The 22133-nt window shown below is 40.9% G+C and overlaps 1 protein-coding gene across 6 annotated transcripts in view; it reads right to left on the bottom strand.

The window, feature by feature from the left end:
* ARHGAP32 (Rho GTPase activating protein 32) overlaps window positions 1–22133 on the bottom strand; it is a 256290-nt gene that overhangs the window by 61563 nt on the left and 172594 nt on the right. For all 6 annotated transcript variants that reach the window (XM_076358639.1, XM_076358640.1, XM_076358637.1 and 3 more), the window contains 5 exons: window positions 18692–18829; window positions 16456–16548; window positions 14672–14794; window positions 12391–12468; window positions 3396–3477 (listed from right to left, as the gene is read on the bottom strand). In XM_076358639.1, the coding sequence (XP_076214754.1) occupies window positions 3396–3477; window positions 12391–12468; window positions 14672–14794; window positions 16456–16548; window positions 18692–18829 (514 nt within the window). The remainder of the gene's footprint in view (window positions 1–3395; window positions 3478–12390; window positions 12469–14671; window positions 14795–16455; window positions 16549–18691; window positions 18830–22133) is intronic.

The following is a 22133-nucleotide window of genomic DNA, read 5'->3' as shown; positions in this document are numbered from 1 at the left end:
AAAAAGCATTTTCTTACAGCACTGAACATCAAAAAAGGGGGCACGGGCTTAGTACAATGCTGAAGGGAAAATACTACTCAACAGGTAACTTCCAAGACCTCCTGAGCAGCCCTTCTTCTCCTTGTATGACTTTCTCATGTATACAAAGTTTGAAAAAGGAAAATGCTAAACAATTTTGTTAAGCAATAATGAAAGTGACTTTAATTCTCAGGGGACAGCTTGTGTGCGCACACATGCACATACATATACACCTCTGCAAGCATACCTACCCCTAGCAGTATTTTGGGAGATGATAGCTTTGACAGTCCAAAGTTCATTGTCAAATATATTTCAGAGGTGACTCAAGGCAAAGCCAATAATCTTTCTTATTACTTTGAATTTTCAGAATTGAATAAAATGGACAGTTTTCCTGTATGGTCCATTTCCTTTCATTTATCTCAGGCACTGGCTGCATTATCACTGGTGTAAGCATGTACTTCCACAGTCAAAGAAAATATTTCTAAATAACATTTCTAAAAGCAGAGTTTGCACTTAAACCCAACCCTCCTCTCCCATTCCCTGTGTTTCATTTTCATCTGAACTTCAGTCATTATTTTTACTGCATTACAGACCATTGCAATATTTTATGGTTCTATTAAAATGCTGTCCCCATCACTTCTGCAAAATCAAAACCTCTAATTATAAATAATAATAAAAATGCAGGGCAGGAAGTTCTTTGCTTTCCATCTGCTTTTCATTAGGCTACTCAACCCAGCCAAATCTATGGACAATTAAACAACACAAGGAGTTCTATGTTTGTAAATTCCTTCATGGCAGAGAGCTTTATGCTGGAGATACAAAATGTCCTAGATGCTCTACACATCATATTTTGATTAAAGAAAATGAAGTTTGCATGTTGATAAGTACATCTTATCAAGCCCAAATCTAAAACTTCACATTAATTCTAGATGAAATACCCTGCTAATGTCGAGTAAGGACAAAAGCTCCAAGTGGTTCCTTTTAGAAAAGTCTCTACTCCTTGGGAAAAGCCAATCTGATGTTTCAAATGTAGGTAAAGGGAGAAAATTAACTGATGTGGATATTGAAGTGTATGAGAAACACCCTATATGTTTAAGCCATCGATTAGAATACATTAAATGCACGGAATACGGGTGAGGAAAATGCAAGCTCTTCTGCATTATCCCAGCAATGCAATTCCTAGCGAGGCTCTGGAAGAACCACTTGGAAAGATCCAATTTCACATTTTGCAGCAGTGCTACTTAAGCCACTCGGGGTGCTCCAGCGTGGTAACCCAGCCCAGGAAACTGAAACTCCTTCCTCCCCCTTCATCTTCTCACCCCTTCTGTATTTCACACATCATTTTTTCCCCCAGGCAGATAGGTTCCTCGAGTTCTCCAACATCACATTCAACATGCCTTAACTATGGGAACCTCCTCCCTGAGTCCTTCTAGCTCCCTCCAAGTCACAACTTCTGTAACAAGCGAGGAAGAGTCTTCCAGACTTCTGCCTCCACCATACAAGTACTGTTACTTCCCAAGGTGGAAAAAATAGAAAGCATAACGCTACAAAGAAATGGTATCCTAAATTCTGCATGCAAAGGAAGGGCGGGGAAGGATTACAGAAACCGCTGCAACATTTGTTCTAGCAATCCTTACATCTGAAAGCTCATTAGTGTTCTTCTAGAAAAGTCTTTTGCCTTTAATTGTACGCATAGAACAACTATCAGGGAAGGTCAACGGGGACAGCCTCCTGACTTGGCAATATCTTTCAACTTATTACTTTTAATAGGACTTGGGCTTTTGGTATCAACTTTGTAACAAACATTTCCCAGGATTGAAAGAGGAAATCCACCCCCTGGTCCCCCTGGTGTGTTGTTAAAGCCAAATAGAATCTATTAATCTATGGTGCTTCATTATCTCTCATAAAAGCATAGCAAGAAACTACTCACTAGCAGCTCATGACATTTAATTGCCTGAGCCATGTTTAATAATAAACACTTGCTTATGATTGTACCTTTCAGCCTGGCCTGTATTTAGATTTAAAGTTGCCCTTGTCTACGTGCTTTAGCTATAGAGTAGAGAGAAGTGACTGATCACAGTATTTAGAGATCAACTTCAAACAACAAAAGGCAGATACTGGATTTATGGAATGACCACCTGCTGCAGCGCATTGAATTGCTAGTGATCTCTGCCACGCTGATTCTAGCAAATACATTTGCATGTTCCCAGGAATAACAAAGGCTGGAGATACCAATGGCTGAGAAAACTATTTCCCTAAACTGTCAGCTCTTTGAAGCATGCAGATTAATGCAGTGCACTGGTAGCTCAGGGTGTTCATGACTTTTTAGCACCGAACCAAAAGTTCCAAGCTGTAACAAAAGATCCGATAAAATGCATTTCCCTTAGTAAAAGTCAAACTTTTGAATCACATCTATTTGTTTTAAACTATCAAGTCAACAATCTTACGAGATAAGGAACATCATTAAAATAGAGAAAATAGATGAAAAGAACACCAGTTAACCAGCTTTCCAACTCAACCTGGCGGCTGCATAACGTTTTAAGAAAGCAATTCCAAACTGCTTCTCTTGATATAAAAGATATACAGATATATCTTTTTATATATATATGAATATATAGATTTTTTAAAAAAAAGGGAATAAAACAAAAGGTTCACCACCAGTAAATTCTGCAGAGATCTCAGTTACGCCAGCACATCTAACTGCAATCACTTCCAGTGTATGCTAGGATGACAGTAGAATCAGATCCGAGATCTCATTTTCTATTTATTTTTCCTTTCATCAGCAGAGCTTGGTATTACTTTGCCTGTATTTCATACAATACAAAACTGTCCAGAACACAGTAGGAAGTAGATGGAGTCATATACCCACAGCAGAAGCAATTAGGATTCCAAGGTCTGTTATATCCGACTTTCTCCATCAATCCCCAAACGGAAAGAAGCTTCCAGTACCTGATTAATCTATTCCATCTAAGTCAGGATAAACATTTTTGGGTCGCCTGTATGCTCTGTATGAAAAAAACCTAACATACAACACTCTGTGGACACCAAGAACTGGGATGTTGCATGGAATCACTAGTTACAGATTGCTGAAGGAATTTTAAATTCTTACAAGCTTAAAATCTTTCAAATCATGCAGGAGGTGGACATTAATACTAGCTTACAAGACACCGCAGATGAAAGACATTGAACAGTGGCAACTATTCAGAGAGAGGTAACGTGTGGATGATCAACACACAGAAAGGATAACATGGTACGTACAAAGGATGGTCAACACACAGAGTATATAACGTGGTATGTATAAAGGAGATATTAAACATGGAACACCAAAAAGATAACTCCATTTTATTTCACTGCATCATAAAACTTAACATACATACCTGGTTTTGGCACAGAATTGGTCACAGACTGAGGAACTTTGTCGTTAATTAGTTCAACACACTCACTAGGAAAAAATCCAACCTGTAGTAAAAACAGAAAGAGAGGCAGAATACTGAATGTAGTGTTTTTAAGATCTGAACGGTTAAACCAGCAACTGTGAAACATTTTCCTCGAACTCTGCTTGCCTGATGCTCCATAACATTATCCAACATGAAACGACCAGCATAAAAGAAACACTTTTTCAAAATGATCCAGCCAAAAATTCTACAAACCAAGCAATTAGTTCTGTAAAATACAGTTATAAGTCTGTTTTCGAAGCTCGGTCGACAGGACAGAGATATTCAACTTGCAACAAAGAGGGGAGAGGACGAGTGTGCTACACACCCTTAAATCTCAAGTGGAACTTGAGAGAGAGACAGAAAGACTTTAGCTGGGTTTCCTGCACCTGGCTGCATGTATGTAACATGAAATTTAATGAAGAGAGCAAGACGTTTCAGCTCTTAGCATCTCAATTATCTGTACTCAAATCTCACCAACACTTGACCTTTTTTCACTGTCAGAATACTATCTTCACAAGCACTTTAACATTTTAGTCCTTTAAAAAACGGAAATCAAATATGGGTCAATATATTTGCATGTCTGCATAGTCCCATTACAGAAAAATGCATATTCTCATATGGTAAGTTAGAAGACACTTTGAACGCACAAAGCTCTCTACTGTGTCCTAGCCTTACTGCGTGTGCTTGATCTGATGAGCATGGGTAATAAGCATTCAAATTAACCGTGTTTAAAAATCTTGCTAAAAAAGTTCAGCGTGGTTTTAGTTAAATTGAATTCAATTCAGTCTTAGAACTGAGAACAGGTTTAATAAAATATACATAGAGCAAAATGAGTTCTACATTTGTAAGTAAGAACCCAGTAATTTCACTAGAAATAAACACAAGTATTTTTAGAAGAAACAGCATGATGTAGCAAAAAAAATCCCTAACAAGAGCCAGAACTCCTCGTGTGTACTCTCGTATCTGCTTCTGAACATGGACAAGCCAGTGCAACCGTTGTGCCTCAGTTTCCCAATCAGCAAAGGACAAGGGAGAACAGTGCCACATATCCATTACTGAAAACTGATTTGAGAGAACAGCTGACAAACACACTGCACAAGCTGTTTAACCGTTATGATTTATCTGTGTATCTGCTAATCAAGCGGAAACAGAAAGAATATTCCAGAAACCAACCCCAGAGGCAAGACTCTCCTTAGCAAATATTTGAAGATGCTTCAAGAGCAGTGACCCGCCCTGGGCTACCACACAGCAGTGCCATGCAAAAACTTTTGACAACCACTGAATGCAGCTTCTTCTCTGCTGCCAGCATCACTGACAATGAAGACACCTCCAAGTGCCCAACACACAGCAAGGTCCTGTGACTGATTACTTTCAAATGCTAATTTGCAGCGTTCCTGCACTGACCTTTAACACAGCATTTTTCCCCTGCATCCCCTCTAACTCAGAAATGCTGGAGAGACCGTCTAAACCAGCATAAGGGTTAAAGACTAGAGTACAGGGAGGATCTTCACGTTTTGTTGAAATAGGATGTGCCTGCAGAAATTCACATGCCACTCAAAGGTCTCCGTATCTGGGGAGAAGTGAAATTATTTCCCTTTCACTGTTTAAGGGTTCAGGCTAAGATGTGACCAGACAGGGGTTTTACACTTGCCAGCATCCTAACCTTCTCTCCACAGTGTCTTTCTTCTCACTCTCGTCCCAGGTGAAAGTCAAGCCGGACCAGAGCCTTTGGCAACTTTTATCCTTAGTCCATATTTCCAGACCTTTTTCTCTCATATCCTACCCTCCTCACCCAACACAGCTTTTGTATTGTGACATGTAATTCAAGCACCACCACCCCTCTGAGACACCCCGTCTAAGCCAGAAGCAGGATTTCCTGTCCCGTGTCAGGCATGTGATTTGGACAGCTGAAAGCATCAAGTCACTTCACGCAGCCACAGTTTGGTCAAGGGCTGCAACAATGCATGGCAAAGAGCCAGTGGATGGGCCCCAAGCTCATCTAAACAGAAGAACTGGGCCAGGACTGCTGCCAGTCATGTTAGCACATCTATGAAATTCATTGGAGCCACAAGGCAGTCAGCACTGCAAGTCTGGCAAACAGTCCCCTCTCTGTTTAGGATATCTTACACAATTCCCTTTCACCTCCAAGGAAAAAAGAAAAAATCTCCTTCCTACTCCAAGTTGATTTTCACCCATAAACCTCCAAGCAATTTAGTAGCAGTGTCATGGATGCTGTGTCCAGGTAAACACTCCAGACTTTGAAACTATCCCAAATTCCCTACGGGAAGCAACAGTTAATAGTAATACCAGATAACTTCTCCTTCCAACACCCCCAAAATCCCGCAAGGCAATGTTTTGTCCAAGTAATAGGACAAACTGTAATCCATCACACTTAATGTTAAAGACTCGGAATATGCTTTTTGTTAAGACTATGACAGCACGGGAACAGAACTTTTAACAGCAGCGCTATGGATCGGTAGACCTTGCTTCTCTGATCTATGGTTCCCTGTAATTGAGACTGGCCTGTGCATTACACTTCTGCTCAAGTGACTCACGGAACTGAAGAACCCATCCAAAAACCAAGATAATGTATGGCTTCACCCAACCACTCACTCACCTGGGTGTGCCAATTCTGCAAGGAGATGATATCCTGGAGTTACATAATGTAGTGGTGATTTTTGTGCAGTTTATAGACAGAAATATGCCGATTACCACAAGAAAACCAGCACTAATACTAGCATCACATACAGGGGCCCTTCATCAGGCAGCTCAGTGATGCTGCTTTGCTAGGAGATGTTGAGAAACAGGCTGATTGGTACACACACAAAAAGTACTGGTATTTAAACAAAATACATTATATGGTTTTTAAATACTTTCCTATAGCTAAGAGTCTCTCTCATACATTTCCTGTGCAAGAGATGCAGGAGACAATTTTTAAGTTAGGAAAAACATACACATGCAGTGAAAGTCTCAGCCCCATCACACAAACGATCCATTTGGGAGACTCCATAGCTGCAATGATAGAGTTCCTTTCATTCTCAATGCTTTGAGAGCTTTTTTTAATTGCTTGCAACGTCTATGCCTGAGATGTGTAAAGAAACCTGAAGTGCTTGGACACCAACCTTCCATTAATCATAATGAAAAATGGTGGATCTAAATCCAACCCAAAATCCCATACTGTAATCAAAAGCTTGTTTGCCTTTGATTGTTAACATAATGTTTCTTCTGTTTCTGGATGCAATGCTAAACATGAATTTAGAAAATGAAAGAGGACCCAAGATGGTTATGTCACTGCTTCTAGATATCTCAGAACCTTTCCCAAATAAAACAAGGTACGTGTTCTCGATGTATCATTTTTGCCACAACCAATAATTATAACGGATTTTGTTAGGGAAAGAGAATTTTTACTTGTGCTAGTGTTGACAAGCTCTCTGATGTTAACTTACTGGTAGTAGTTCTGATGGCTTACGTTTTCTGACTTATTTATTCTAACTTTTTTCACAAGATCCCCAAGAGATCATCTTCAGGGTCATAACCTATAACCTGTGCCTCATTCCCACCCACTTAAACGATGCTGCTTTTCCTCCCATGGAAAGTTTTCCATGATTTTGTATAAATAAATGAGTTTAGTCCAAGAGTTAATCTCCACAGATGTAGCAAGGCACTATTAGAGCTTGAGCCAGGATTAAAGGATTTGGCAACGAAAATTAATAGCAAGCATAGTATATATTTAGATAAACACAAGGTCATCTAAAGGTTAAAAAAATCACTACACACCTTAACCAAAGGAGGAAAGCACAGGCTACTGTTGTATGCAAACATTTCTGCAACAGCTACTCTTTTTTTTACTTTTATGCCAGCATCTGCTAAAACTGGAAAATACATGAGGCTTTAAAGGGAAAAGTCAGAGTAATAATTTTCAGTGTACGAGGAGTGAATTCAAACAAATGAGAAAGTAGCAGCAACACAAATGGCAAATGAAACATTGTTTGAGACATTGTGATTGTTTTTTGGTTTTGACATAGGCTAAAGTGTGGGTTAAACTTCATTCAAACATTTTTCTCTTTTAGTTTTAAATCATGATAGGCTAACCTATCATGATTTTAAAAACCTATTACTGCTTGTTTGGCTTTCATGAGCAGAATTTTCATTATGCTGTTTGCCAAGTAACTACATCGTAGTGGCCAGGGCAGAGAGCTGGGCACCCTCACCTGCTTTCCCAAAGTACAGCTGGCATACCAGTGCAACTCCTGGTATGAGTACCTGTTAAGAAGGTACTCATCCATTTCAGAGGGGCACCAGTTACAGGATTGCTAGTCCTCTTTTCCTGAACTCCTGTAAAAGAGAGCTGAACATCTTGGCCACAAAACTCATTCTGATTTCTTTTACTCACGAAAAGAATGTCTGTGTGGGATGGTAGATGTTAATTATCCATTCCTGACTAGTGCACCAGCTATACTGTGGGAAACTAGGTGAGGCTGGTCAAAGGCTCTTCCTTTAACGTTCCCACCTGCCGGAGCGGCTGAGCTAGCAGGCAGCTGAACATTACTACCAAAGGTCACACACGCTCCTACAGCGAGGTGTGAAAAATCTCCGCTGCTCAACTCGAGAAATGCATTCAACTCCTACGGCGCTCGCTGGCTGGGGACGGCGAGGGAGATGCCAGCGCACACGCTCACGTGCCTGTGCCCAAGCAAACTTTTGCTACGTGCCTACAGAAGAAGGGCAGAGTGGATGCGTGCAGAGTGGGAAACTCGTGGCAAATCAGTTCAGACATAATTTTGTCCAATACGTGACTGCAGTTGGCACTGTTCTACAAATGGAAGTGGCCATCTGGCTGAGAAATGACGTCACTGGTGACATGTCCACTGGGCTTTTCTTGCACATCGCTTGTTTTGCAGGTGCTATCATTCACCAGCCAGATGGCTGCCTCTCGCACCGAGTTCCCAAATCAATGCAATGTGAATCAGAAATCAAACTTTGGCTTCTCATTTAAAAACCGGTGTTTCCAAAGTGACACTAGCCACAAAAATGTGCTCTGCCTTCCCAGGCCCTTTTTACTAATTGGTAGCCTATGATCACATCACATACATGTGATTTATTGCAAAATGATGCACAAGAAAAAAAAAATGCTCTCAACTAACAGCCTGTTTTACTCCTGACCGATCCAACACAGAACATGTCCCTTTTTGGGAAATCCATTCAGTCTTAAAGCCCGTGTTCAGGTTCGGCATGGAACACAGTTTGAAAGCAAGGGCCTGCAGTTTCACAACCAGTTCAAGCTCATGTAAGCACAGGCTGATTCCGAAAAAGGCTGGTCCACCCCGGTTATGCACGCTCTTGTGCATTGTTTCGTGTCACCTCTAGCAGCTGTGCAGCTTGCTGTCGTGCAGTAGTGCAACTAATGAAACTATACCCGAAAGATAGAATTATTCAGAACATCATAAGGCAGTTGTGCATCAAAAGAGGGCCTGTCCCTAGTGATTCAGCTGTCTGAAACAGAGTTACTGATTGAAATGACAAAGCATGAAGAAAAAGAAGAAGAGAACAAAGAGGGCTGGAAGGCTGTTAATGTGGAGGTGGCTGTAATTTAGGTAACAATCTTACAATGAAAGCAGTGACTCACTAAGGGCATTTGAAAAGAAAAAGGCTTGAGGAAAAATGTCTTCAAAATAATTTTACTTTAACCAGAGAAAATGGTAAGATGCCTAGTGGGTTGTTTTGTTCCGCATAGGATTAAGTGTCTTGCAATGCAGTCATTAGATCAGGTATTGGGAGAAAGGCACCCGCAACCGTAACATAGAAATCTGAAGGATAAGAAAAATGGTGATTCATTCCTGAAGGATAGCTCTGGCTGACAAAGAATAAATTGACTTCCATGCTGAATCAAAGCTGCAGTTCAAATTGAACATACTTGCAACCTATCCGATTTGCGTCTCTGTCGACATCTGTGGACCTGCCTCTTGGTCATTTGCACAACTTAGAGAACCCCCCCCATTCTAATAAATGGGGGGACATGCAGAAACGAATGCACTTCTGCCCAGACATACACAAGTCGCAGCTGGTTTAAATGCACAAAACCAGGTGAGTTCTTTTAAGTCAAGAAGTAATTTTTTTCCATGTTCGGTGAAACCTTGCTCTCCTCCTATCAAGACATGAGTTACCATGTAGGCTGTGGTCCATCTGATAAAACCTTGCTCCTTTCCTAGCACAAAGCAAAAACCTGAGAAGTAACATGAACAAACTGTCCAAACATTTGGTCTTTGGACCTCCTCCTTTTATCTGCTCTCAGAATCGCAACTATGTGGCAAGACAGTCTTTGTTGATTTATTTTATTAATTGAAATGACTGGATCAACAGATTGCTATCATGTTTGTAATGGCTATTGTTCCTAAATGGGAACAGAATCGTTTGCCTATAATAAATGCTTTAAAGGCTGCACAGCTTCATCAGTACTTATACATATTACTGTAACAACATTCTTCACCTATACACTCTTTTTAAGTATTCCTCAAGTACACTTCTGTACTGAACTGTAACACATCTCTAGGTCTGGTGTATCAACACCAGAGAGAAATTTCCTTTCTCTGAATTCTCTTCTCACTGCAGCAGTTAGCATGGTGCAACAAAACAACAGGAAATGTACTTTTTCTGTACACTCACAGCTTATGGGCCTTAAACTCGAAACACAGGTTAAAAAACTCTCTCCCTCTTTGTACCACGCTAGAATTTGCATCTCTTGGTAGCTGATGGTGTTTCATGGACATGAAAAGCTCTGATAAGTGCATTTCAAAGACATGACAAAAACTGCCAATGCACAGGAAAAATGCACCTCCCTGCAAATCAGATCCATGGTTGTGTGAGGAGATAGGTTTATGCAGTAATAACTGAGTTAGCATAGCTTATGAAATTACTGCCTGTCAACTGAGATACAGCTGCTGAAAACCACCTCTGAGCTAACTAGCTTTAGTCTGCAGTCAGCAGGAGCAGAAAGCATACAGATGGTCTGTTACCCTAACTAAGCTGACAGGCAGTAACTTCTTAAAAACACAGTAACTTCATTTTCTGCATTTGTGCAAACACATCCTGAGAGCTACTGAAACATATATTATGGCTGCTGCATTTCCAATAGTGTGGTTCAGTGGCCATGATCTGATTCACACTGTGAAAGACTCTTGCTTACAATTTAAGTTGCAAGATTATTCCACCCCTAATTTTCTGTTAAGGAAAAATATGGTGCTCTATTTCTGCAGCTGTTCAGATCTGTTGTGTCAGTAGACTGTGCACGGATACAGACAAACCCCTTTTCAAGTGGTTTGCTCATCAACATATCTTTATGCTGGGAAAGCACAATAGGATTGCTCTGATCTGAGAGACAGAAGGCAGTGACAAACTGCAAAAGAGCTCCCTTGCTTGTTGAGTCTTTAATCACCAGCGATGCTCCTCATATGTAGTCACAATTTCACCCAGCCTGATGGCAAGCAGGGAGCTTGCACTGAATAATGGAATCTACATCCTGCACGGGGACACCACACACTTGTAATCAATCAGCTTTGTGCAAAGTGTCTGCACTCATGCACAGATCACAAAGTAGTTTTGTTTTGTTTTCCTGATTCACTTGGAAGTTAAATGTGGCATAGCCTGATCATTCCAAGTAGTACTAAAGCATTTCATTAATTTTTGACAGTACAGCAAATACAGCTTTAGGGCTTCTAAGATCAGAACAAAAGTCCCGCAAAGACATAACACAGTTCAAAACTAGAAGAAGAGCAGTCAAGTTTGTTCAAGAAATATCAATATGTTAACTCTAGAAACAAATTTACTTTCAGAGCAGGTATCATATGTCCACGCTGCTCTGATTTTACAAATGGGATATTATCTGAACTCCCACATCTGATATAAAGCCAACAAAAACTGTATCTCACGTGCTCTGGCTAATCAGACAGCAATGTAATCGTATAACTAACACTCCATTCAGATGGGATTTGTGGTGTTTGGAGATCCAACTGCACACAGCCCTGGTATTAATGACAGCAGAACCACAATCTGGATCTGGCACAGAAAGGTCTGTCAGGGAAAATCTGAGGTATTTTGAGAAGACCTTCCAGGCCAATATATAAGTGTCTGGTCAGTTCTGACCCTCTCCAGAGCAAACTCCTAATTCCACCTACTCACAGACAGCAGCTGCAGTATGAAAATCCCTCCTACTTGAAAGGACCTGAAACGTGAGACACTACAGTGTGAGGAGGCAGAAAGTTACCCCAACCTTCAGTAGCTTTTGGGTTTTGTTTTGTAAAAAAAGACCTTCTTTTGAATTTCCTAATGAGAAAATCCAAGCTAGGGAATAACAACTCTTTTGGAAGGAAAGTGCCATTTCAATGCAAAAGTTTTGGTACCCAGTTCCTGGGTATGTTTAGGATCTTTTGAAAATTCAGTCTAAATCTCTCTGCTATAACATTTACAGAGACCAATAATATTAACACTACACAATAGCTGTAGACATGAAAGCACAGATTATTTGGGTGGCTTGTCCAAGTCAGTGGCAGTGTCTTATCAATTGGCTTTCTCCGAATCCTCTATGTTCTGCCTGATATAGTTTTAGACAGTGGAAGGAATGAGATGATTTGAATAACAGTGTCAGCTGTCTTGGAGGGGGTGCAACATAGGCTTCCGCTAACATCAGGCCAGCTGTCGATCAAAGGGTCATGGCTATCCCTAACTCGCACAGTTAGGTAGGGAGATAACTTCCTATGAAGACCACATGTCTGCTGTAGCCCAAGTCCAGAGAGAAAGGGGAAGTCCTCTTACACCAACGCAAGGACACTCTGCTTATATCCATGAGTAAGCCTGTGCAGGCACAGCAGTTCTATGAACACATTGCTGAGTTTCCTGCCTTTATTTAAGTTGCACTGTCAAGTCTGATGCTTCTGCCTACCTGAAATCCATGTTTGCCTCTCCACCATGTGGTCAGCTCCTTTGGTGGCATATCAATAACAGACACTATGTCTCCCACCTGCAAAAGATTGGCAACATCAGTCACAGCTTGCAATGCGGCTAGGAGGAAAGCACAATTCAAATAACTGCATTCTTCAGCAAGGCAAAAAACTGTACGACTTGTGAGCAACTGTAACAATGCCACTCTTGAGATATTTGCCTTTGTAAAATCAAACTGTGAGGTAGAAGAGTTACTGCATTATACAACATACAAGATACAGCCGGTCATAAGGAAACAGCTCGCAAAAGCGGCAGGCTCTCTGAAGAAAGAAGCGTTCTGATTAAACTGCAGACATAAGTAAGCAGTGATAGCATGAAACACTTTGGAAAATGTTCTCAAGTAGCTGAACTAATTTTTACTACATGCCCTATATATGTGTATATAGGCATCGACATATGTCTACCTGTTTCCTTTCACAGCAAAAAGTTGGGAGCTCCCTTTGTAGTTCACAGACTGACCAAGACGTGCTTTTCTTAATTAGAAAATGAACAGAGGAGAGGTGGTGCAGTGTTACAGCAACAGGAAGGAAAATGACCAAGGAGACCAAACAGGTTTTCTGAAACTTTGCTCATTCCCATAAAAAATGTAATACTGCAATAGTTCAAAAGGAAACCAGTATAATCAATACTAAACTTGGCTTGGTGGGAATCAAGATCTGTGTGGCCTCCATTATAGAAGTAGTAGAGTAGAAGGAGCAGAACCTAAATAAATACTGCAGCTAGGTATAGCAAAAATTGTCAACATTAATGTCCAACTTTTACCAGATGTTTTACATTGGTGGATCTCAAAGTGCTTTACAAAGAAGGTAACACATCCCCATTTTTCACATAGGGATAACTGAGACACAGGGAAGTGAAGCGACTTCCTCAAGGGAACAGCAAACCAACAGCAAAGCAAATTTCCATTAAGGAAACTGCTGTCACCACAACGAGCAGAGAAGCCAGGTATTTTCCTCAGTATTGGGGAGCAAATGCCAGTCAGCTAATTTTGCAACTGCCTATTAGAAATTAACAATAGCCTAAAGGCAGAGAGAGAGTTTGGGTTAGGGAACAGAACGCAACATTGTAAAACAACCGATCATATTCCACTTCTGTTCTGCCAAGGTTTCTCACTGCATAAACTTGGAAAGCCACACGTGCCTTGGTTTCCCTGCTTGTATGCTATGCCTCCTAACAACTTGTTGGACTGCATGACAGTTGCAAGGCCAAATTAGCCTGGTGGCACAGAGCTGTAAGATTTACAAGCAGGGAATGCCATCTTAGTGCTTTTATTAATACTGAGACACTGACAAACAGCCTGTATCCTGTACTGCATGCATTTTAACTTGGAAGATGACATGCCCGCATGCCTTTCTGATTAGCGTGGTTCTTTGGTGTACACTAATAATTGCCTTGATTTTGAATATGAACAAAACCCTGGCAGCACTAGACTATCATTATTATTTTTACTTCCTGCGCTGCATGCTAAGAATGTGATCACAAGAACTCCTTCGGGCACTAACTGTTTTCCTTTACACTTTTTTGTATAACACTGTGAATACTCCATCGATAGTACCACTGCACATAAACAATCAGAGCATAAAACGCTGCTTTCTGGGTAGAAGAGACAAGAGCCAGATATCCAAAGACTCCCAGGGTCTGATCTTCCAGATCTCTGCTCCACAGCAGCTCCTACTCTGCATCGAGTAAGATTTTCAGAACAGTTTTAGGTTATCACCTGCCCTTTAAGTACCAAATTCTTTGGTAACCAGTCTGGTTCTTTACTTTTCATGAGAGCAGAAGCTCTTACAAATGGTTTTAGACACGGACTTGCTAACAGGAACAGAGGTTGTGTAAACTGGCCAAGGAATAATTAAATTGGCATGCGTCCACATAGACACATATGTGGACAGTCTTCGCGAACAGATACAAGATACTTTTAATACACTGTACAGTACGAACTACGCAGGGTCTGCTGCTGCTCAGAGACCAGGGTAGAGTACTTGGCAGTATCCGTTTAATCAGAAGATACTAATGCCAAGTAAAGCTGTATTTTAAAGATGACTGAACTCCTCCCTGTATCCAACCCATTGCAAATTGAATATTGAACTGAATCTTCTAAGCTTCACCTCACAAAACATTCTGAAAGTGTCTGAATATATTCCTGATGCACACACACAGACACACACGTTACACTCTTCTGTATATGACAACAAGGAATGTAAGCTCCTTTAACTATTTACCTCAAAGGACAGTTCGTCTGCTGCTTGAGCAATATATCTCTTAATAACATGGGCAGCAGCAATAGCAGGAACGTTAATGGACGATTCCTCATGGACTAGCAGGTGATTCCCCTTGTTATCAATCTGAAATAAAGAGCAAAGGAGACTTTGAGGCAGCTGAGGACAAGTGAGGAGGCATTTTATTGGTGCTCATACATGGTAGAGATTTCAAGCTGATTCACAGAGACAGCACAGCTTGGGGGCCCCCTGAGGAGAGCAGCATGGAGAGACAGCGTAGGGCACAGCACACGCAGAAAGGAAGAGGAAGAACAATTCATAGAGAGTATTTCGGAAGGTCGTATGTCCCCATCCAACTAATGAGAAAAATGCTGTATTTGTGCATCTTTGTGTACAAACAGTAACATGACAGTGAATGTTTACACCTCCCTTTAACACCAAATCGTATTGTTTTTCCTGGAGTACTTAAAACAGCAATACAAAAGTGACTACAAAAATTCTCTACAAAGTGGAATTAATGCTCAAGAAGAGGCACTGAGGTACGGAGGAAATGCTGTCAAACTGAAAACCAGCATCGCTTTTAATTTTCTCCCACCCTTTTATTTCTTTTTTTAAGAAAACATGGCTCCCACCCCTTGCTGCAATCATCAGCCTACTTTCAAAGCTCCTAGATTTTTGTGCTTGTGTAAAATTTTGTAAGATTCTCAGTTAATTGGAAAGGTTATTCTGTATTGCATGTGCAATAGGTTTGCTGTAATCTCTAGGTCCACTGCATTGCTGTAAATTCTACAGTTTCATTTTTTTCTATAACTTCCTTCCTCCCTTTGTGCTGAGGTTTCCAAGATTTTTCTCATCCCAAAGGATTTCAGGGAGAGGAGCCTATCAGCGGGGAAAATTGCAGGAAAATGCACTCAATCCTTATCACAACCATTTGAAAACAAATTGCAACAGTCTAATAATAGCTGTTTCTATTCCTGGTGTGCAGCAATATCATCAGGCAATGGAAAGACACACATCTCTCTACCCAGACTAATCAGCAACAGCACCGCTGACACAGACAGGTGGCCTTCATCACTTAGCCCCATTCTTTCCTGCACTCGTTGCCCAATAAGGTCTATTGTTTAAGATGGTAGAAGACCGTTGACAGCGAAACCAAAGCTGCAGCTGCAATTCACAATATACAAACAGTGCCACTGCAAGCACAACGCAGGCTCTGTTGAGCAGTTTAACCAACAGCGATGGCAAACAGGAGCAGATAATATTTATTGTTTCTGCAGCTATCGCAAGGAAAAACAAAAAAAAAGAGGGCAGACAAACACCATAACTGAGACAGCTCCAATAGTTTTAGAAACTTGCCACGCTTGCAGTATTGCCTTGCCAAAAAGGAGCGTAAGCACGCGTGTGCTTTCTGCAACCCAAGAGACTTCAGCCATGAACTGGACTTCCCCAGGCGGTCCACTGACCCAACCACTGCTTCGCTAGAACGGCCACATCCTTTTATTTGTAAATATCAGCAGAATGATACGTCTTTGGGTGACAAAATCCAAGCAAGAGGGGAAAAAAAGCTCCTATATTCTTAACACTGGATCTGGTTCGGTTTGTTCTATACCTTTTGTGGCCACCTGTATGCTGGTAACAGGGGAATAAAGTTTTTCGGATAGCGTTTCAGTGACACCAATAGGTCTGGAAGGATTATACCTCTTTCTGGAAAGGCAAGAGAGCACATTTGTGGCTTGCTCTGCTGCTAAGGTGAGGAAACAAAGAACAACCTGAGCTTCATACTATACCTCCATCCATGTGAGAGCAGGCCCACAGTTTATCTTGTTGCCTGCGATGGCTGAGAGACGTGACAGGTAAGCCATCAGCATCTGGGTGACAAGCTGGAACAGAAAGAAACGGACATACAGTTTTTCTGTTAATACACCATAGTTTGGAGAGAATTCTTCAGACTTGGAGAGACCATAAATTATCCATAGCCATACGCAAGTGTTATAGAAATATATTCCCTTTTGCAAGGAAATTTGTCATTTGAAGAAGGACAGCAAACTACATACAGTGTTATAATGATTACACACAAAAAAATGGTGTAAAGCAGCAGCTCCCTGTGAAAGTAATAATGTTTTTTTATAAGATATGTAGATTTTCATAATTTTCCTTGTCAGGATACCTTAGATCTAAAGCCTTCCTCTCATCATGAATTTCACATACAAACAAATCATTTGTATTATGGCCGTCAAACACATCTGAGAACCATTTAGCGAAACAAAACACTGGCTGCCATTTCCACCCACTTGCAAACCCTTAAGAATGTGGCAACTCAGACTGACCCCTTGGTGAAAGAGTAATATTTCAAACAGTAGAAGAGAGTTTTAAAAATACACTTAGCAATGTCCCTTCTATAATAGTAAACTTGCTTTTATTAAAGAGAAGCTAGTGACGTCTTTCCAAAGCTTCACAGTGACAGCGTTATAAAGCAGTATTGTAGCCCAGAGTTTGTAGGACTGTTTAAAACATTGTTCTCCTCAAACATCTGTTCAAATGTGGTCAATTCAAAATAAAAAATATAGTACGAGACACCACACAGCTGCAGAATTACATTTCACAGCAGTAGAGCTGTTCAATGTGTTTACATCTTCTGTGCTTACGGATATAATCCAGATTTTCACCCTCGTGCTAAAAAGTACATATTAAATCAGTCATACAAATAAAGATGTAAGGGATAGAAATGCCTAAAATATAATTTAAAATATAAACCCAGGAATTCATTATCCTGAATATTGCTGCTTCTGCTGAATTTAAGAGACTAGAAACTTTAAACTGTCTTCAGAAATAGTCTGCATTAAACCAAAGCAACTAATAAATCAGATTCTCTGATGAGCAATGGGACCACTTTATCAACTTCCTATATTCAATGGCAAAAGCCCTGTAGACTTCAGTGGGGTACTGATTTTGGCCATTGTGTGTTGCTCAAAAGCAATCAATCCTCGCCCACTCAGCACTGAAAGAACACCGATTCTGATTTATAGCTCCTGGATGGATTCTTCTTTGAATGGCCTCAATTTCCTCATTTCCCTTTTCAGCTACACATCTCGTGAGCAGGCAACATTGGCCTTCCGACACAGCGTGTCAAGATTTTTCTGTACTTGTGCTTGATGGTAGGGGGCAAACATACAACTACAGGTCCCAGAGATAAGTGACCTGTGAAATGAAGCAACGGGCACTGTCCATCACCGTGATGCATGCTCTTCCCGCAGACAGACTGAGGCCGAACAGTTTTGTTATGCTCTACTGGCTCAGATAACCTCTGCAGCCACGCATTACATTGCCTCGCTCTCCACATCTTCTGAAATGATGCAGTCAAGGTGCACCTGCTACTTTCCAGAAGATTAATTTGGACAGGAATAAATCTCTAAATTATCAACAGGCAAGAAGCCGAAGGAATTCCAGCTCTCCATATGCCAGGTGAAGACAGCAAGTCAAGAAATGAAGAATACCTCTTATTCATTTAGGAAAAAACCCCACTCTTTAAGCTTTTTAAAGACCATTTAAATAATGCAGTAATGCAAATGCTCTTAAAAAACAGCTTCAGTGATTTTCAGTTTATACATATAAGTCTAGCATTCCAAATGGTATTACTCTTGCAGTGCTGCAGCCCTAGAACAGCATGATTTCCTAGGAATGTTAAGTTGCTAACTTTAAGTCAGGAAATAACCACATCATTGAAAAAGTTTCCAAAGACATAACAAAATTCTTATCTAAGGTACTAACAGGACAGCTTCCTTCTTGACACTCTCAATAACCATTCCACATTTAGCAGCACATTAACTCATATGAACTTGCAGGGCATTTCCCTTTAGATCACTGAAATTAAGGGTAGAAAACAAACACGCTGATCTTATTACTAGTCATCAATTTCCAAATCTAACCCAGGCCACATTAAAACTACTTTGTCCATACTTGCAAATATCTTCCAACCCCTTGCTGGGGACTGTGCTTTAAATGTTTACAGAGCTGGTAATTTACCTCCGGACTGTCCTTCAGGGCATCGGAGCGGGGTAGCTCTGAGAGCTGGGAGAAGCGCCGGTCATAAATACATAGGTGAAGATGTTTATCAAGTACTCTGAAGTCTTCATAACTCCGCTTCACGATCCAGCTCCTCCCCTGCATAAACAGAAAAGAGAATCACACTTTTATAAGCTCCTCACCAATTTGGGTTAGATGAAGAAAATGAAAATTTGTGCAGAAGTAGCAGACAGATCTGGCCATCTTTCTTCTCAAAACATTTGAAAGCGAAGAAAGTGCCTTAGTTGTATTTTCGTGTTCGAATCTGTAGACAGCCATTCATGCTCAAACCAGCTGTTAATGTTCCTGTTTAAATTATTTAACCGTGGGTTTGGATGCGGCCCAGCGTTATGAGACCTATCCAAAGCTTTTGACTTCCACCTGTCTTACAAGGATTTTGTAGCATTTCCATACACAAGGTGTCTTTGCACAAATGTAAATTACAAAAATGGTTGTATAAATAGCGCAAAATTAGACTCTACATAGATAGAAGCACATACAGTCTGTATGCTACAATCTGAAGGCAGAACTGAAGCTTGCAAAATTTCTGTCAGACGCCCCAGGCAAATCTTCAGCTGAATTAAAAAAACAATCTATGATGAATAACACTAGCTGAAGATTTACTCCTGAGTGCATATCATTTCCCCAATTAAAATATTGACAAGATACATACTGCTTCAGGGGACAAGGAAGGGACCATGGCAGCACAGCATAATTTGCTTTGTGAAGCTTTTAATATCTAATGACTACTTCTAAATGCTTCATGGCCTATTATGATCAATAAAAATGTTGTAATAATGCAGCAGTTTACAGGTCAAAGCACTTTATGAACAGTCATTAATCCTCTCAACACTCCCATGCAGCCCCTAAAACGAGACTATTCCTGTTTTACAGATGTGGACACTGACTCAGTGACCATGGACCTCCACAAAGCTTCCCCACCTTCTATTTCTAAGTGCAAAGCGCTTTTTCAGCCTTTCTTTCCTAAAAGCAACAGGATGGCCATATTTAAAAAGAAAAAAAAACTATCAGCATTACACACTGCTTCACACTCCACGCGCAGTTGTCTCCCTAGCAAAAGGATGAGAAAAACAACAAAGCACGCAACAGATGTTAGCCGTGCTGTACAAGTCCAGGTGCTCCGATAGCATAGCAATGCCAGCAGCGCAAGGACTCGGAAGAAGATGTCAGAGGAAGGAATTAAGATTGCCCCAGGTTACACGGCCACGCAAAGGCAGGGCCAAGGATTAAAAGCGATGAAGGGATGCCTGGCAACCGGTACAGAAAGCAGGGAAATGCATGATGTAAGAGAGGACACGTCGCCGGGGAAAGGAGCTGTGAAGCGTGATCCCAGATCTGCTGTACCTGGCTGTCAGAACTACACCTGATGCCCTCTTCACCTGGGATACAAAAAAGCATGGCCTACTCCGACTTCCCAATCACAGTTCTGCTATATTCATTTGTTTATCAGGAAAGTGATAAACATCACTTTTATATTAATATCCAAAGCCTGCAAGGCAATCGTAAATGCAAAACCTATAATCCAGCGTACGAGCTATTTTCTGTCAAATTTATTTAAGACAACTCCAGACGGTGTACTGTGCCCATAAACTCTGCTTTCATGTCACAAGAAATCACCCGTACTTCACAAGCCTACAAAGAGGGTAGACACAAATGCTTTGTAAGTCCCCTAAGTTATGTCATTTTACTTTTCGAGTAAAGGAGAAAAACAAAAACAGGAGTGCAAGCCTAATGATCTTCAAAAAGATGACAGCCTTTCCAACTTCTCCATCTTTTGCAATTAAGTGGTTCTTGCTCTCTTGATAAGTTGCCAGTATGACCTTCAGTTGAGCAAGGTTTAGTCACCAATGTAAGAAACAACAGACCGAGAAATCGCTGCAATCCTTTATTTCCTTCTGCCTGCGCTTAACAGGACTTTTCAATACAATCTCGTACGCTACCCACGCAAATAACAAACTTATTTGTCAAATGATCGTAAATCTGTCATTAATTCCATGATATTTTAATTTTAAATGTTGGACTCTAGATTTGCAGTCTATTTTTATCATGAATTAAGATAGTAAGAGTTAAATTTACAAGACGGGAATAGTTGGGGTCAGCAAACTACTGGTCCATGTGACAGGGTGTGCAGGATCAGCTGCGGAGAGAACGGACTATACGGACAGCGTTCTCCTTGCTTCTGATGAAACCCATTCTACACGATGACAGTAACGAGGCTACTAATAGCTAGCAAGGAAGTTGATTAATGAGCAGGGACAGCTTACCTCATGACAGCAGTGGTGTTTCTTGCCCCACCATCTCTCTGGGAGGTTCCTCCTGTGCTGCACAACAACTCGTGGAGCAAGCACTGAGCCGGCACAGTCCGAGCGTGGTGCGGAAAGGTAACCCAGAACCCACCGCTCCCGTACCTTAAAACTGCAGCAGTTTGAGAGCTGCTAAGCAACCAGCCGAGCTGTCCCTGCGGAAGCAGCAGCAACCTCCATAAGAGGGGCGGTGCACATGCCTGGAGGCCAGAACCACTGTCGCCATTCCCAGGTAAGTCGGCCCAAGGCCTGCAATCACAGCCCTGGATTTCAGGCTCTTGGGCAAAAGGATTGCAGGATGCTTGTGGGAACGGGGCTGCCCATTCTTCAATCACATTCAGAATGACTGTGCATATGATGTGTTAGTACAGAACACACTTTCAGGAGCAATAATACAAATTTTCAGCCAGCAGAAAGTTATCCCAACACCCTAAATGTGAGTATTTCCTGATAACGTACGGTTTTAAGTCTGCCATAACTAAATTCAAAAAGCATACCTGCTTTAGGTTGTTCTAAAAGTTGTATTAAGTGAAGTCTTTGCAGATTTGGGGCCTGAGCGACAAATTCTTAAGCAAAAACAAGGCAGCCATATTTACAAGGGGTGCAACTAACTTTACAGGAAAGAATCATTGTGCAATCTAGGAAGGAACTGGACAACATTTAGTGCTTCCCCTCAGACCTCCAGTACAAATCACAAGAAAGTAAAGTCTGAATTCTCTCAGCTAGACTTCCAGAGTTGCACAGCCAAAGCAGCAGAAACAACAGTGACCTCATTCAATATCAAAAATACTACAATGTTTCACTATATCAATTTAAAAATTGTACATCTTGCTCCCATTTCCTGCAAATTCTAAAGTGCCAGAAGGGTTTTGCAAAAGGGTTCTTTTTAATTTAGAGCATTAATAAAATAGTAGAAACAAGTAAGTGACTTAAGTTGGTCTCATATTGTCAACTGTGATTTATAGCAAAGCTAAACATTACTGATGCTTCGGGCACATCATATCCATAAGGCAAAAATGCCGTCTTCACATTCTTAATGATTTCCACACATTGTTGCTCAAATAAATTTCTGATCGCCC

Source organism: Aptenodytes patagonicus, chromosome 23 (assembly GCF_965638725.1).
Source record: "Aptenodytes patagonicus chromosome 23, bAptPat1.pri.cur, whole genome shotgun sequence".
Taxonomy (NCBI): domain Eukaryota; kingdom Metazoa; phylum Chordata; class Aves; order Sphenisciformes; family Spheniscidae; genus Aptenodytes; species Aptenodytes patagonicus.
This window is presented reverse-complemented; position numbering and strand designations above follow the sequence as displayed.